Below are 19,078 nucleotides of genomic sequence, written 5' to 3' on the forward strand. Positions count from 1 at the left end.
TGTTGCACTGATGTGCTACTGAGCAACCCCAGAACAGAGCCTTGTGGCATATCACAAGTAATCACAGCTTTGTTAGAGCAAGTTCTTTCTTTGCTAGAGACTTCAACTACTTGCATCCTATTTGATAAGTGTGGCTCAAACCATTGATTACATACACTTCGGATGCCATATGTGTCTAATTTCTGAAGAAATATCTGTTGATTAACCAAATCAAATGCTCTGGTTAGGTCAATGAACAATCCAGAGGAGAATTCTCTGTAATTGAAAGAAGAGAAGGTTTGGTCACAGTGCAAAAAGGTAATCTTTGACAGATCTGTGCCTGCTAAACCCATTTGATGTTCAGAAAATCAGTTTTCCTTTATTCAGGAATTCTAACATGACTGCACATGACTTTTTCAATTACCTTTGATTCTGCTGGTAGGAGGGATATTGGCCAACAGTTATTTACATCACGTGGGTCACCCTTTTTGAAAACTGGGAAGACTTTTGAGATTTTGAAGAATTCCGGAAAGAAGCCCTTGCTTAATGAACCATTTATTACAAAGGGATCCAGCAATTTCTGTGTCAATATTTTTATTAAATGAACAGGTTATTTACAACTTGTATAGAAACAAGACTACAGTCTGGGGAAAAAGAAATTTATGGCACAACTTGAGTGAAAGAAGGGACCAACAGATAAAGACACAACTGAGACATGAAGGAATTATCAGTTTGATAATGGAGTGAAGTGTGTTAAGGTAAAAACTGAAGAGAGAGACCAAGGGATGAATACAGTAAGCAGATTCAGATGGATGCAGCTCGCTGTAGTTATTCACAGGATAGAGTAGATTGGAGAGCTGCATCAAACCATTCTTTGGACTGAAGACCACAACATCATAGGATTCATGAATATTGGCTCAGTTTTTTCAAAACCAGTGAAACTGGAAAAACGAAGAAGGAATACATGTTGAAGTAACACTGGTGAACCACCTTCATTTTAGTACATGAAGTTTTGGGATTGCAGCAGTATAATGTTGGCTTCTTGGGACCATTCATTCAGCCATCTTCAGGTGGTGATGGCTGAAAGGTTATTAGTCAAAATATCGTGGCAAGAAATTGACATTATGTGGCTCCAATACAATCCTGAAACTTCCTGGAATACTCTTTATGCCAGGAAACTTTCAAGAATCATCTTCATTTTTGCCAATCACAATGTATTGTTTGCCCCTATTGCAGATAAATTTCAGCAACCCTGAAAACCTATTATACTAAGACTACACATAATATTCATTGAACATACCAATTAATAATGCAATCATAGCATTACTTGTAACTGTTGAGCTTTTGTATTTAGGGCAGTTGAGGTTGAATTGACAAGCAACCAAATGAAAATAAGAGTAAAAATGGCATGGAGTGCTTTTCATAAACTAAATAAGGTTTAAAAACTAATATTTCAAAGAGACTGCAAAAAAAAAAAAAATTTATGATTAGTGTGTTACAGTTATGACTTATGAGTGTCAATGAAGGACCATTAGCATGAAAATTTCAGTGAGCAGTGGAGAAATTCATGTTGGCAATTATTAGAAGAAACAAGGAAACAAACAAATGGATTAGGAAACAGGCTGAAGTGACAGTAACTAATACGAAATTCTTGCGAGTGGATCTTGTCAAGCAAATATATGTTAGAAGGACTAGAGAAGATCTTTGCATGAGTCCACAGTTACACATCCCTTACTCTGTCAGTGGACAAGAGGTCCACTATCAACAGCAGTATATGGAGGAGGAATATCATCATCATCATTATCATCCTCCTCCTCATCATCATCGTCATCATCAGTTCTCTGATACTGATAGCATCTGTAACATGACACCATTCCCTCTTAAGCAGTTTCTTCTCTTTGGCCAAACAGAAGAACATGGTTCAAAAAGCTAGTGGCCTGTCGTTTTTTTCATATCTGTCTGTTTTTAAGATGTAAGCTCTTTTTTTTTTTAAAAAAAAAAAAAGAAAAACTTTATTTTAATGTAGTTTTTTATGGAGATCTCTTTTCAGAGATTATGATTGTTGACAAGGCGGTTAAATATAACATTATGGGAAAGTTAAAAGAATCCAAATGTTCATGTGACAATTACTATTTCAATTTACCTGGCATGTCAGGCAGTTGGTTACAGAACACACTGGACAGCGGAACTCGTTAACATTGTCTTCAAAAATACACCATCCTTTGCAGTCAGGTGTTTTACAGTGAAATGCATTTCCTATTTTATTTTCTGCTTGTGCTACAGATTTGGCCAAATGCTGTTCATACATATCGGCAGGCACGAGCTGCAAACAAAAGAATGTGTAATTTACTATTTTTCTTCATGTATTATTTTTTTAAGATAATAACAGTAGTTTCTTATAGTGGACCAACAGCCAAAACAGAGGCTGCTCTTTGTATAACATGGCATCATGGAAATCACTTAATCTCAACAAGAGACACGCATGCAACGAAACATTTACTTTGCCTGAAACACAATTATTCCCTTGAAAGCAATAAATACTTCTACTGAAAATAATTTTTCTGATCTTGTTTGTAGTTAGATACATTGAATTGGGGCCATATTAGTTTTGGTACACTGTATTTAAAAGAAAATTCACCTGAAAAACTATAAAATTACAAGGAGACAGAAGGAGTGGCTAACACTTACTTTCAGGAGGCAAAAATTCTAAGGACCACTTACAGATATTGAAGCAGCCCTTTTTTCATGCAGTTTTGAAGCTAATTTGGATCACTTGATAACTGTTATGTCATCAGGTAGGATCCATATTTTTAATTTCACCTTACGAGCTCTGCAGTGTGATTATCAACAACTTCACATCAAAGTACTCACTAATAGCATGTCCATCCATTGGTAGTAACATGTATTATCAGTTTGTTTAATTTCAATTGGTAATATTCATTTACAAATGGTTGGATGACAAAAAAAGCATCAAATATAATCTAGTTTATAATGTTAGAAACCTGTAACAGCTCTGTCGATTGTCAGCTTCTGTTCCCATGGATCTGTGATTGTGCGTGAGAAAAGAGGCATCTTGTGGACATATCTTAAGTCTGGAATTGGTGCACATCAAAATGTTTCTAACTGTTACCACTTAAGGTCAAGCAGCTCTATGGCCACATAAAACCTTAGCAAAACCTACATCATTGACAAAAAGAAAACCCAAGTTCTACACTGCTAGCCTATTTGAAAACTTGGTCGTGTGACCCACTGCCCTATACAATACAGCAACTTACAACTTGAGCACAGCTTATTAAGTAAGGCATATTATAACATTTATACATTTTAAAAATATTACAACACATACGCTTGGTTCATTAGCAGCCTCATATCTCATTATTCAGTTTCAGATGTAACAAAATAACTGGCTTTATTCAATTCTATACACCCCAAAAAGAACTGGAGGTAGCCTAGTCAACTTGACAACCTTATTCACCTTCGCATTGCAGTCCTGTGTTAGTCAAATGATGACCTGGAACACATTAAATTATCAAAGTCTCTTTAATCAAACATATGGATTGTGGGATAATGGAAAGCACTCTCATTCTGGCAATAATCACTCATGTACATGTGGAGAAATATTTGTTTTGGCAGCCTTGTCCAGATTATTTGTTTAACAATAATAGAAACAAGCTCATTTTCCAGCTGTAATCAAGATGTATGGAACTGTGTGTGACACATGGCATATATTGTGTATCTGTATCATTTGTTACTAACTTTACAAACAATTTTAGTATAAATGTTAATAACTTTGTTAATAATAATTTTATACACAGCCAATAGTTTTAGTGATCTTGTCTCACTACTGTGAATTCAATGCTATCTTAAGATTTTTTATAGCATGTCTTGGAGCAGGTTTAGTTTTTCAGTAAATATTCAAGTTTCAATTTTAACATTTTGCCTCACTCCCTTAAGCATGCAGTGGCAGCATGCACTCCCCTTGCCACTTCCAGATATCCATGTCGCTGACCTGCTGTAACCTGCCGAGTGGCCCCCATGTCTGTTCACAACTAGCTGCAATAACCTGGGTGCTTTGCCCATCATCACATTTGTCTTATCTGGCCCACGCTCTTCACATCAACTTTCCAGGGACACAACATTCAAATAATTGCTCTGCTTTTTATATACAGTTTTTAGTGAACTCGCTGCTTGTAATGTCACATACTTATCACCGTACTATCTTTGACCTACTACTTTCTTTGATGCTCTTGCTTCAACTTTGTCATTCCCGATTTTTACAAGAGGTGGGTCTCTCTCAGTCTGGGGTCTGAATGACCAGTCCCTCCTTTCTAATCATCCCCATTCTCTCTCTCTTAGCTTCCTCAACAAACAGTTATGGAACGTAGGATAATGTTTCTACTTTTGTAAGTATTTACCAAAAGTATATATACACAGTCTTGGGGCCATCAGTTTTAGTTTTGGTCATTGTGGTCAACAGTTAGAGAGAGCAATCATCTTCCAATCAGACGTGGCAAAGAGGCAAGACTCTGAAAACTGAAGACAAAACAATATTATAGAAAATTTACTTACTGCTTTAATTTCTCTTTCTTGAAGAACACAGTCACAAGCATAGTCTGCATCCCTATAAGGACACTTAACTTCTGCCTCCTCACTAAACTGTACAGTATTCCTTAGGCACTGTCTGCAACAAAACACAGCATAAATGCAACATGAGCCATCGATGATGTGCCATTCACAACTTTGGTATGCAATATTTTAAAGACAGTAATAAAATGAAAAATGAGTTCACCTATGAATTTATTTGCCACCAACAGAGCAATTCAATACAGAGCCTCATTCACTTACTGCTGTAAGATTACTTAGTGCACTTAAAAAATAATCTCATGATGATTACCTAATGACAATTTGCAAAGATCATAAACTGAGACTATAGTTGAATTTTGATCCTCATTTCTATTGTGATTCTGTTATTTCCGTTCAATCATTCATGGTGGGAGGTAAATGATAGCAGAATTAATGCTGTTGCCATATATCAAACACTACAATTATGTTCAAACAACAGTTATTTGATCTAGTCTTACAGTAACTGCATTAATTGATCACATGGCCAGGCACTCTCTGTTTCTACTTTGCCAGTTACCTGCATTCCACAGAATTCATTTTATGAGTTTTGAATTATATATGAATTCTGTCTATGTAATTAAACTTAATTCACAGTGTTACAAATGTGTTATTCCACACAAAGTGGGACAACAGATTGAATCCTCATTGTTTAAACTGTTCTCAATGGCATTGCCATTTATGGCCTCATTTTCAATTCTGTGCAGAAAATGTTTAGCTCATAAGAAGACAGAAGTTGAGTATTACCAAAAAATAATGTATTGCAATGAATTGCAACATTTAGATTATTATTAAATAATCAATGGACCTTCTAATCTCATTACATATTGACTTTCCTGTGCAACAATGTATCTACCTATGTACAAGTAAGATGAAGACGGCTAATAAATGGACCAATTAATACTGCAAATGCATTTAAAACTATAAGCATTCGCCACACACCTTTATTTGCCTCTAGGTTTTCTTGTTCTCATTTGGTAGAAGTCAAATGCTTGGTCAAATATGATATCTGCCTCAACAAACATCACCTATGCTGCCAAACATCACTTTAGGACAGAAACAGCCACAACAGCAATATCAAATATGTCTACCATTAAATATATATTTATATTTATACACCTTTGTCAATAAAAAACTTTCAGTGATATGGAATATCTATTTATGCACTTGTTTTGTAGGTAAACAGCACAGATGCAAAGAATGCATGTCCTCATATCTCAGTACACAAACAAGGCAGTGCTTACTTCCTTCATTTGCTCCTCTCTCTCTCTCTCTCTCTCTCTCTCTCTCTCTCTCTGTGGCTGTCGTAGTGCTGTCTGAAGCCATCTATCTCTTTCTGCTCCTCATACCACCTTTTCAATGAAAAGGACACATTACTGCATTTAAGAAATGCTTCAGTTGTATACCAACATGTGACATGATGATAAGGAGACCATTATTAGAACTGACTTTTGACAAACTGAGTGACATACTAAATTGATAAGATAGTTGAGCTCGTGGAATTACATTTTGCTGGAGACATACGAGTCTCAACTTTATCTTTGACAAGGATAGAAGCTGAAGCAATGAATTAAAATTTCTGCAATGGCCAGGCTTGAACCCCAGTCTCCTGCTAACAAGGCAGGTGATGTGTGGTGGTTAGCACATCTGCTGCATAAGCAGGAGACCTCTGTTCAAGTTGGCACAAATTTTAATTCATTGCTTCAACTTCTACCCTTATCGATGATATGATAGTGACATAAAACTCTGCAGACTCACGACAAAGCAACGTCAATTTCTGTGACTCCTACATGTAACTCATTAATATCTTACTATAAAAACGCATACTTTCTCATTTTATGGTCTTGATGGTTCACTTGCCTTGTCTAGTTATTTAATGAATTAGTCTTAGCAACATAAGAATTGGCATGTGGCTAACACAAATCCAAGGTAACCAATTACTTTAAATTTCCTGACAGATTAAAACTTTCTGCAGGGATTCCAAATTCAAGTCTTGTCTCTCATGAGAAACTCTCTTATCAACTACTGAATATGTTCTATTACCAAACACAAAGCTTTAATGTGAAATCCCTCGTGTCTTCCCTAGCTCTACACAGAAGATCTTCTGCAGACTTCGCTGGATTCTGGGAGAAAGGACACAGCAGAAAATGGCTTCCTCAACATGCTTCAAATAATTTCCATAATGAAGCTTTGTCTCTGCAGTGGTATGTGAATTTTAATGAAGTTTCGGATGACTTATTTGGTAATAAAAGTTAGATTACAGTGTGCGCAAATGCACGCACATGAGTGCGCGGACACACACACACACAAGAAAGGTGACAAAATACTGCATTTTTAGGTGCTAGTTTGGTGTCACAGTTACATCTGACATTGAGAATGACAGACTATCAATATTTCAAATGGTGGTTGCATTGTTATTGTTGTGATCACCTCATAGTTACTAGTGATACAAAATATATAAATATAGATGGGAGTTTTTCTGGAACACATTGTGGACTACCTTGACCAGGATATTGCTGTTACTAAGCAGGAAAAATGCACATAAAATTGTTTAATCACACTGCATACATTTGAAAGATAGGTGGAAGCATCAAATTTGACAGCCAAAAAGTGCAGCCTCTGGCCAAGCTGCCATCTGAATAATGTTGTGCAACCATATTAATCATCCAAGCAATGCACAGCCTTATTTCCATCACTTTGTTAGTGAGACCTTAGTTTGTATTAACAGTAAAATATAGAGGAGTCATTGTATGCATGTATTAACATGAATAATTGTTAAGATGTTGTAAATGGGTTTAGTATTGTCACCAAATTGAAAAAAATAGTGTTAATCAAAGCTAAATGAAAACATATAACACAAAAGAAACCGACAGTTCATTAGTGGACACTTATTGAACAAAAAAAATCTATTTCAGGCAAATAGTCCAAAGCAAATACAACAAATGAAAAATTAGCCTGTTTTAAATCTTCTCCAGAGATTAGTTTGCTTTGATATGTGACATCTCTGTTTACTTCAGCTGTCCATCATGAAATGAAGCTTCAGTAATAGTATAATAATAGAAATTTCTGGTTGGAGACAATATAAAAGGAAATGGGTACAGGCAACTAGTTGTATGCAGACGAATGGTGCCTAAAGTGTTAGTGATTACCTCATCTTTATATAAATGAGTGTGGATCACCGAGTATTGTTCTGTTTTCATTTTTTGTTTGAATTTTTAATAATGTATTTTTATGAAATGGTTTTGTTGTTTGAAAACATATTCTTATTTTTTGCATTTGCAGTGCTTGCATTCCACTCATATCAAATAAATTAGTGCACCCATTTATGTGTTTAGCGATAATTTGTAAAACACATTCCACACAGTCAAGAGAGTTTGCAAACTTAAAGATATTGTTAAAAACAATGCACCTGCAGAATACATGAAGGCATTCTCGAAGAATTACTCCATCACCAGCATTATATGTTACAAGACAGACAGAACAGTCAAAAGCTTCAGTGTTGGGAACCAGATCTGTGTTATCCAGATTTAAGAGTTCCTGATAATGATGATTTTGTTTTTGCTTCTCAACATCTTTCTCTTTTGCTGCTGCCTGCAAATAGTGAAATATGATGATGCAATGATTTTATGAAAAACTGTTATGCACGGCAGTATTGTAGATTTATCACAAAGATAATTTTTAATATCAATTATTTCAAATAAGGAAATACACATTCATCAAAACATATTTAACTTCCATAATAAGAACCGCATAGTAACCTGCTGCATTTCCTCATCCAGTTTTTGCTCACGTCTCATTCTTTGGAATTCCTGTTCATTTGCTCGATATTCTACAGGGACCACATATCGTACAGGTCTTTCGGTTGTACAAGCAGCGCATCCTGGTCTTGTAGGAGAATTGATTAGGGTGCAAACTGGACATTTCCATCCTGGCACGAAGAAGAAGAAGCGTAAGTTCACTAGACAATGGCTTCCACTATCTGCTAATGTTAGCTGCAACACTTATTACTAATAGCTGAATATTGTTCCAAGCTGACAATGTAAAGCTAACAAAGAACACAACAATAGCTTCATTGGGTCATGTTTATGGATGGACAGCAGGACAGTATAAATGATGCTGGAATGGAGGCCAACTCAGAAAATACTCAATAAAAATCCCTGAAAGTGATTTGTTAATGTAAAATATAGCTTCCTTCATGAATGTTAGAAAATGTAGACAAATTGTCCATGACAAAGCATAATACCGTTGGTCAAACCAAGATTCATTCAGAGTTGGATCCCATAAGAAGAATAATGTATAATTGCAGCTAAAAAAGGATTAATATAATCATTGATTCATTAGCATATTTCCTGTACATTCCACCATTAAAGAAAACCTATAGAGATAAGAAACAAAGCAAAGTATAGAGAAGTAGCTGCTGGTGTGGGGGAACCTCAAGCGCTAAGGGATAAGGTTGTGAGAAGGAAGGGAAGGGAGTGTTACATAAAAAAATTTGGTATTAGAGACAAAACCAAGGTGTTTTGCCTTGTTCAGTTGGCTGGTGACAGTCCACATGACATTTCATCCCACGCGGTGTGAGCAGGGACAGAGAGGATGTGAAGTGCAAAGTTAATAAAAAGGAATTGATATTAGTATCAATTTTATATTAGTATCAAATCCACAATTTTTGGGGTCACAGTTTAATTGGTGATAGCTTTGATGACATTTCTCTGCTAGGAATATGGTGGGTGCAGAAAATGGATGACAGAAAATTAATAAAAAGAAAGACAAATATTAGTGTCATACACAATGTTCGGGAATGACATCAATATCCTGCACTGGCTGTTATTGTTATGATTAAACCATCCTTTTATTTCGTACTGTCCACACTAATCCTGACAATAACAGCCATTGTGGCAAACTGATATCATATTGCAGTTTGATATTCGACAACATTCAGGGTTGATTGTTGATACTCCCAGTGACACTTGACCAACAAGAGCCAGTGCAGGGATGGGGGTGGGAAGTCAGAGTGATACGTAAAGCATAATTTTGGAATTTGTGGAACAATTTCAACTCGATTTTGGATAGATATCAGCTAAACTAAGTTTGTTTTTGTACTACAGATGGAATTCATTCCTTTACATATCTAATGTAATATTTTGACAAATAAGTAACTGGGCAACACGGGATAATCAGCTAGTAATGAAAAACACACACACACACACACACACACACACACACACTTGTTTCTGAGGTATCTACCATATTACATAGTGAAGGACAAATATGAAATCAAAAATCAAAACATACCTAAATTCATGGTATCAGTCTTCCTCTCCCTCACACTTGTATTTCCTATTTCATCAATGTGAGGTGCAGATGGTTTTGGCTCTGGAAGTGGTGATACCTTTGAGCGATCAACATGGATTTCTGAAGGTTCTACTACAACAGGTTTCTCATGCACCACAACAGCTGTTGCACCTATCAAGCCTCCTTCATCTGAGTCTTCGTCTTCCTCTTCTACTTCCTCCTCCTCTTCAATTTCCTCTTCTTCCTCTTCCTCTTCATCTTCTTCATCTTCCTCCTCTTCTGCAACATGGTTTACTTTGGGAACTTCTTGCTTTTCAGATGCACCATTTTGAACTGTTTGAGTTACTTGCCTTAATCCTTCATTCACCAACACTTTCTTAGTCTGATCAGGGCTGTAAAATTAATGTTGGTTGATTACTAAATAAAGACTTAATAACAGAAAAATTCTTGCATTATTTATTTGTACACATTAGACCTGCTACTTTCAAGAAAGCTGACTGATGTCAAGAAATATGTGAGGGACAGTTGTACCACTGATTAATAAAGTAAATGGCCAGTGGTCATGGGAGAGTTATCTCATTTGAAGATGTGCTGTGTAAGTCACCTGAATTTTGCATCTATATGTAGCATATTGTGTCAGTGTAGACACAATATCCGAGCAGTCTGTTGCGGACAGGTGTGTACTGAATATGATGAAATGTCATGTGTGAACTGATTTTGAATATGGGGTGATGACTGGTGCAATGCAACAGGAGATTACACAAAAATACAGGTTTTCAAAGTCCACAGTGTTCTAGGCTGGGTCTTCAATATTGCAAAGACATACATGAACAGCCAAACAGAATGACCAGAAGTGTCTGACAAGCAGACATAATGTTGCCGCTGCAGAGCCGTAAGAGGCTATCGATGGTCAGATTGCTGCCGATCTGAATGTGTGACATCAGGAACCCATTTGTATCATAACTGCACAGAGACAAATGCACCACAGATGGTTGAGTAGCTGATGACTGATATCACATCAAGTGCCTTTTCTCATAACTTTTGCCTGCTTAGTAAAGACTGTCATAATTGAGATGTAATTATAAGCTTGCATGTTTCAACATCACACATGTTTCAAGGCAAAAAGATATAGCAGAAAAAAATGAGGACTAAAGTTTTATTCATCTTAGTAAGATATCAGGGGTGACTAAATGTTTCTGTTATTTAACAAGAAATCATAAAACTTAAGTCCTGTTAAAATGATAGGTATTTGTTTCTGGTATGTAACATGTTTTGCAACATAGACATTTGAGATGAAGCACATGTGTCACTGTAAAGTTTACTGAGTATAAGAGGATAATAAATGATTGATGGCAAAAAAATGCAATAGCCAGGGTTCATAAAGTTGTTATTCTTGGACAGATGATGATGCAAACACAACCACCACACTATTGGCAAATGCTCAACCATTTTCATTTGATCACATCTGGAATGCAATGAAGGAATTTTAACTGTCAATCCTTGACAACATTTGTGACCCAACAACTGCACCTATGCAGTCAGAGACATTGCAACATCTGCTACACATCCTCAATATCTAGGGAATCTCTCCCTCTGACATGGACCACATTATCCCCATATTGAAGCAAAGAAAAGAACCTGGATGTGCTAGATCTAATACACCAATTTTTGAAAGCTCATGCAACAAAATTCTGGAACTATTTGTTAAAAGACAACTGGAATGATGAATGGAACACAATTAATTACTGGAATGAATTTTCACTCTGTGGCAGAGAGTCTACTGTTTTGAAAATTCCTAGTAGATAGAAACTTGTGTTCAACTGGGACTCATAATCTTGCCTTTCCCATGGGAGACTTATGGGACAGGATGAGAAGGAAAGACTGATTTTCGAGGACTGCACTGGGTGAGATTTCAAACCCTGAAAGTTTTGAGGTGGAAGATAGGGTAATAAGCAAGACAGAGCTTAAAAGAATAGTTACAGATACAAAGTGCTGAGACTGAAGAAATTAATGGAAATGAAGGCCATGCGGGTGGCAAGAACTAAGGATATGTTGCAATGCCACAACCCACCTGTGAAGGTCTGATAAGGTAGTGTCTAAGGGAAGAATCTATATGGCATGTGCGGTGAAACAGGCACTTAGGTCATGACTGTCATATTGTAGAGTATGCTCTGCAACGTGTTGCCAGTATACATCGACTGCCTATGGCACCATGTTATCAGCAAGGATGAATGGATGCGCACATGGACAGGTGCACACTGGCAACACGTAATATCCCGTCACTGAGCATGCTCTACATCTTGACAATCATGACATTGATGCTATCTGGATTCTTCTCCCAGGAACTAGCTTCTCAGAACTCCACAGGTGTGAACTGGCATGTTCTTGATTCTCACCGTCCACCAGGCCTTAATTTATGTTAATTTCTTCAGTCTCAGCATTTATTTTCGATAACTATTCCTTTCTTTCCCTTCTTGTCTGCCCCTGGGAGCTGAATGGTAAGCGCTACAGAATGTCAGTCCTAAGGGCCTGGGTTCGATTCCTGGCTGGGTCGGAGACTTTCTTGGCTCAGGAACTGGGTGTTGTGTTGTCCTAATCATCATCATTTCATCCCCATCGACGCGCAAGTCGCTGAAGGGGCATCAAATCAAAACACTTGCACCTGGCGAACGGTCTACCCGATGGGCGGCCCTAGTCACACGACATTTAAATTTATTTCCTTTTTTCACTTCCTTTAGTTTTCTATATCTTTTATTTTCTAACATCCCACCTCTACCACATACAATGAACTTAGCTTCCTGCCCTTGTTGACTCTTGCATGATGTTTTGTAATTCCTGTCTTGCTTATTACCCTATTTTCCACCTATAATCTCTCACTTTTTCAAATGTCATCTGATGCAGTCCCCAACAATCAGCCTTTCCTTTTCGTTATGTCCATTAAGTTTCCCCGGCCAGGGATTCTGGGTGACTTTTCCAAACTCTCCCCATTTCCTAAGTCTCTCAGCCCTCTTTCTTCATCGCTCTTCCTGCCCCTTCAACGCTTCTGCCAGAAGGAGCCACCAGCCCCGAAAGCTTGCAAATTTCCTTAACCTTTATAAATGTGTGCTCTCCTGTCACTACTAGTTGAGTAGTGTTTTTATCTATCCAGTTATATATACTTTTGAGATTGAATTTCTCTTCCAACATCTATTAAATTATTATAATATGCAATCCCTATTACCAATGAACACATCTGTCCAGGATATCTCATACAAATTCCATTGTGTTACTGCATTACTTGACAGTTGGCTACTAAAAAATAGTCTAGTTATCATCTTACAAATAACAAGTAATTGGTATATTGACCAATGACTCTCCACAGAGATGACACAGAGTTCTGGGACTAATTTACAATTCATGACTTGACACAATTTGCCCACATTACACATTTGCTTTTGAGGCTAAAACAAGTGGCAAATGTTTTCTGTGTTTTGGTCCAAACGTGATGGGGTACACATCCTGCCACAATGCGCAGCCTGTACGGATCACAGATGTGACGTCAACTGGATTGTAGCACGATAATTTATCATACCAGCAGATAAATTTACATTGTGAAGAATCGAAATTCTTGCGCCCCATTATGAAAAAATTAACGGAGCTGCAGGAGCTTCTTTTGATCAGTTATCATTTCTCTATTGAAATAACAAGCTAAACATGTATTCTGCCTTACTGCCTTACAACTCAATTCAATGGATGAGCCAGTATTAAATTCCCATCTCTCTTTTTTTTTTCTTTTTTTTTTTTTTTTGTTACTGACTTTGTGCAACATCCATCTGCTCTTGTGACGTGAAAAAGCAAACATCAAAAATAGATTCATGACAGCAGTGCAAATGCAGTGGCAAGATGCAATAAATTATCCTCTGTTGGGTTGAAAATAAATGTGGAAAGTGCCTTCTATTGTCCAGATTTTCAAGCAGAATGGTTATACTCTCTTTCTCAGAACACTCCAGTGTTTAATGCAGAAATAGTGGCTTTCATGCAGGTTCAACAGTTCATAGGGCACATGAAACAAACAAGATCTTGACTGAAACTAACTTGTTACATGCACTATCATTTCTCAACACCCAATCAACACAGAAGGAAGGAAAATGAGGGTTTAACAACCCACCGACAACGAGGTCATTAAAGAAGGAACACAAGTTTCAGAGAAAGGCAAAGTTCATCAGCTGTTCATGTGGTATTGTTGATAGCCTGATTATGTAAATCATGTTTCTTGTTACACCATGTTTATGGTGGTGTCTGGATACACTGTCAACCAGTCGAAGGATTGCTAGAAACATGCACCACATCATGAATTCAGGTGGGCTGGCGTAGCATTATGCTATGGGAGACATTCATCTGAGTTTCCATGGGAGCGGTGATAGTAAACAAAGCCTGCAGACAGCTGGGGACTATGTGAGTATTATTGCAGAGCACCTGCATCCCTTCACACTTATTGTCTTCCCCATAGCATTGGCACCCTCCAGAAGATTTACTGTCAGTATTTTAAGGCAAGAATTGTGTTACAGTTATTTGAGGAGCATGCCAGAGAACTCACGTTGCTGTCTTGCTTGCTAGACTTGCCTGATCCGGAATCGATGGAACACATCTGAGACATCATGAGATGCCACCTCTGCACCCACGGACCACTGGACCGTAATTTATGGCCAAGATTTACATGATTTCTGTATTTGCATGACCTGTATGTGATTTGATGCCACATATTTCAGGAAAACTACCAAGGACTTCATGAATCCATGTTACACAGAACTGCCGAAGTACTGTGTTACAAAGCTGGACCAACAAGCTCTTAAGTAGGCAACCATTCTGTTGTGGCTCATTAGTTTAAATACAAGGAGTGTTCAGTAAACAATGCAAAACATTTTTTTTCCTTGGCTAATTTTGGCTGAAAAAATATTCAGTTTGTTGTGGGACATCACGAAACATTTCTGCTTCAGCCCCACAGTTTCATGAAATACCGATAGGTGACGGCACAATACTCTGTCCGAACAGGCCTCGAAAGGCCCAATGGTACCGACCAACCACCATTTCATCCTCAGCTGACAGGCTTCACTTGATGGGGATATGGAAGGGCATGTGGACAGTAAACTGCTTTCCTGGCCATTCTCAATTTCCATGATTGGAGGCACTACTTCTCTGTCAAATAGCTCCTCAATTGGCCTCACAAGGGCTGAGTGTACTCCGCTTGCCAACAGCACCTGGCAGACCCAAATGATCACCCATCCAAGTGCTAGCCAAGCCCAACCATGCCTAACTTCAGTGATCTGACGGGAACCAGTTTTACCACTGCGGCAAGACCATTGGCTGGAGGCACCATATATACCCTTCAAAATGGTGTCTACATTGGTGGGGTGTTCCAAGCAAACTGCTATAGCTGCAAGCAACCGGTAAGCAGTGCACGGCAGAGAAAGGAGCCGTGACCCTGCCAAGTGGAGGACGACTGGAGGTATTACTAACAATGAACAGACAGGACAGATGAATGTGTAGGGGATGACAGACACTATGGCCGACCAGGACGCAACATGAGGCAAGCAAGCAAGAACTGAGGTGATAAACACGGTGAGACAACAACAATGCAGGAACAGTCCAAACAACGACAGTATGTAACTCAACACATAGAAATCGAATGCAGTACGGCTGAGATGCACATGGGAACTACGGCATGTACCAGACTGCTGGGGTAGCACCGCGCAGCCGCCTAAATATGTGACTGCGGGAATCATGATTGGCCGCAGACTTCACAGGGTACAGAGAGTGTCGCACTCACGTGGTGAGACTCACGGTGCAGGCATGCGCTGGACCACAGAGACCCCTGTGGCATGCATTCGACTACCATGCGTCACGACACCAAACAAACAGCTGTGATTTGAGTTTATTTTGGTGGAAAAACAGAGCATTGCAGACATTCATAGGGGCTTGCTGAATCTCAGCTGAGACCTGGAAGTGAACAAGTGCTTGATGAGTCATTGGGTGAGGCATCTGGAATCATCAGAAGATGGTTGCACAAATACACCTGATCTCCAGTGTGCCAGCCAGCTGCACACAGCTGTGACTCCTGCTATGTTGGGACACCCTCAGGAAACTGAAGAAATGACTTCTGCATGTTTGTCACCACAAAAATGCAAACAAACTGCTCTTTATCCACGATAACATGAGGCCTCAACCAAGCTTGTACACCCAAGAGGAGCTCATGAAACTTCATTGGATTGTACTTCCTCTTCCACCCAACAGCCCAGATGTTGCACCTTCCTACTTCGACCTGTTTGGCCCAATGTAGGACACTCCACGTGATGCAATATATGGATGATGGGGAGGTTACTGATGCTGCAAAATGCTGGCTCCAACGTCAACCAGTAGAGTGGCGCCACGCATACAGCACTTCCCAGTATAATTATAATGGCTTAAGGCCGTCGCACAGAACGAAGATTATGTTGAAAAAGAGAACCCTGAATAAAACCAACCAGATTACAGAAAAAAATGTGTAGCATTACTTATTGAATGCCTTTCCAACTTTGTCTATGTCATGAAACTTATGTAACACCTATAGTCAACTTTCTTGTCAGTCTGTTACTCCTATTCCACAACATGTTGATACAATTATGCAGCAGCGACTCGCGAGTATACATTCTGGGTGTTCACAAATTTTTAGAGTCAGATAAATTTGAATGAGTGAAAGTAATAGGATCTGCTGTATAACATTTGTGTTTATCAACAAATTTATACAACTACAGCCACTGCCAATAATAATAATAATAATAATAATAATAGTAATAATGCAGACTTTGCAAACAACAAATAGAAACAGTAGATCACATCACAAGTGGATGTACAATACTAGCAAATACAGAATACACCAGAAGACATGACAATGTAGCAAAAATAATACATCAGCAACTTGTCATACAACATAAACTAATAAAACAACACATTCCCACATACAAGTATGCACCACAAAATGTCCTGGAGAATGATGAATACAAACTACACTGGAACAGAACCATTATAACAGATAAAACAACACCACATAACAACCTGACATCATACTCACCAATAAAAAGAAGAAATTAACACAACTAATCGAAACATCCATACCCAATACAAAAAATATACATAAGAAAACAGGAGAAAAAATTGAAAAATACATCCAACTGGCTGATGAAGTCAAGGACATGTGGCATCAGGATAAAGTTGACATTATACCAATTATACTATCAACTACAGGAGTCATACCACACAATATCCACAAGTACATCAATGCAATACAGCTACATCCAAACGTATATATACAACTACAGAAATCTGTAATTATTGATACATGTTCAATTACCCGAAAGCTCCTAAATGCAATGTAACATATACCATACAGTTAAAAGGAAGTCATGCTTGATCTAGGTCCACGTCACTTTCCATTTTTAACCAGACATAACATCTGAGAAAGGAAAGAAAATAATAATAATAATAATAATAATAATAATAAGGTGCTTAAAATATCTGACAAAAGAAACAATTGTTTTTATAGAATCTTGTCGTTTTGTACATAATTAAGTACAGTTTAGGGCAATAACAAAGTAATGTGTAAGCTTTCGCAATTCTCCATTTTGCATTTTTGTGTAAGTTGGAGTTTTCATGCTTTTCCAGTTTTAAAAATGTACAAGATCCCCAAGGGATGTATTAGTTCACGAATTTTTTATGTTGAATCCACACAACAACTTGCGCTAACTGTACACTTCCTTGTTAAATGTTCACTTGTAGTTATGCTTATTTGATTTTGGTACTCCCTCAATCAAAGGATCTGTTTTTGGAGGCCTTAGTTCCCTTGCGGCTAACTTTTCCTGGTAATTAACTTTTCTGTTCCCAGAATGAATTATCACTCTGCAGCAGGAATGTGCTCTGATATGAAACTTTCTGGCAGATTCCATCTGTGTGCTGAACTCGGGACCTTTGCCTTTTGCGGGCAAGTGCTCTACCGACTGAGCTACCCAAGTGCGACACATGACCCATCCTCACAGCTATACTTTTCTGTTATCATTTAAAACAGATACAACATAGTTCATGTTTACAATGCACATGAAAGCCAATTCCCACCCAGAAAACAACCAACTCCAAATGCAAAGTGTCATTTGTGGAAATGATTAAACCCAAGTAGTAATGTCTACCAACATGGTCACTTGATTAGATTACAAATGAGGCGCTAAGATCCGTAAGAACCTAAAGCACATTGCCAGCAATCCCACATTTAAGTGAACACCAGAGAAATCAGTGATACAGCTTTTCGTGAATTTTCAAATACGCAATGTGGGCCTACAGCAGAGATAAACCTGACTCATTAAAAGATCAACAGATTTCAGAAGCATAAATAAATCCTACAAGGGAAACTCCCCCCCCTCAGCCCCCCCCCCCCCCCCCTCAGTTTTAGTGGTAAGATGGCCCAGTGACTAGTCCATTAAAAATTGAACACATATCAAGCATGAAAACAGGAAGAAGGTGAAGAAAAATAATAATAATAATAATAATTAGAAACAATGAACAGTACAAGCTTAACAAGTGAAATACTAAGCGCACATTCAGAGGCGTGGCGTCATGGTTAATGGTCGTGGTGTTGTACTGTGAAACTGGCGAGCCATGTAGGAAACTCTTTCATGTCATTTGTTTTTTATTTTATTTTTTTCACAACATTATGTACTGTCCATCTGGTCATTGAAATGTTTGTTCTCTTTCTGTAGTCTTGGCAACAGGTTATAGAATATGAGTCATGTGGTAAGAATGCATTACCATCGCAAGTAAACATGATGAATAGTGAGAGCAGGCGAGATACCACATACCGTATTTACTCGAATCTAAGCCCGCACCTGAAAAATGAGACTCGAAATAAAGGAAAAAAGAATTTCCCGAATCTAAGCTGCATCTGAAATTTGAGACTCGAAATTCAAGGGGAAAGAAAAGTTTTAGGCCACACCTACAAATCGAAACAAAGTTGATCCATTGTAATATGAGACACAATTTAGGTCGAATGAATGACGATACAGCTACAGTAGTTTGGTTCGAGTCGTAAGCTTAGCAGTTAAGCTTTACCAGGTAGCCATAGCTATGGGTCAGGCGCTCTGTCTGTATTTATACGGGTACCCTTCCTTTTTCACGTGCTTCGTCT

The 19,078-nt window shown here is 38.1% G+C and overlaps 1 protein-coding gene across 2 annotated transcripts in view; it reads right to left on the bottom strand.

Annotated features, from left to right (window-relative positions):
* The window catches only part of LOC126483695 (uncharacterized), a 436,703-nt gene that overhangs the window by 29,077 nt on the left and 388,548 nt on the right, over nt 1-19,078 (bottom strand). For both annotated transcript variants that reach the window (XM_050106783.1, XM_050106784.1), the window contains 5 exons: nt 9,892-10,283; nt 8,358-8,527; nt 8,009-8,190; nt 4,549-4,660; nt 2,123-2,302 (listed from right to left, as the gene is read on the bottom strand). In XM_050106783.1, coding sequence (XP_049962740.1) covers nt 2,123-2,302; nt 4,549-4,660; nt 8,009-8,190; nt 8,358-8,527; nt 9,892-10,283 — 1,036 coding nt within the window. The remainder of the gene's footprint in view (nt 1-2,122; nt 2,303-4,548; nt 4,661-8,008; nt 8,191-8,357; nt 8,528-9,891; nt 10,284-19,078) is intronic.

The sequence above is a fragment of the Schistocerca serialis genome, chromosome 6 (genome assembly GCF_023864345.2).
Source record: "Schistocerca serialis cubense isolate TAMUIC-IGC-003099 chromosome 6, iqSchSeri2.2, whole genome shotgun sequence".
NCBI classification, from domain to species: domain Eukaryota; kingdom Metazoa; phylum Arthropoda; class Insecta; order Orthoptera; family Acrididae; genus Schistocerca; species Schistocerca serialis.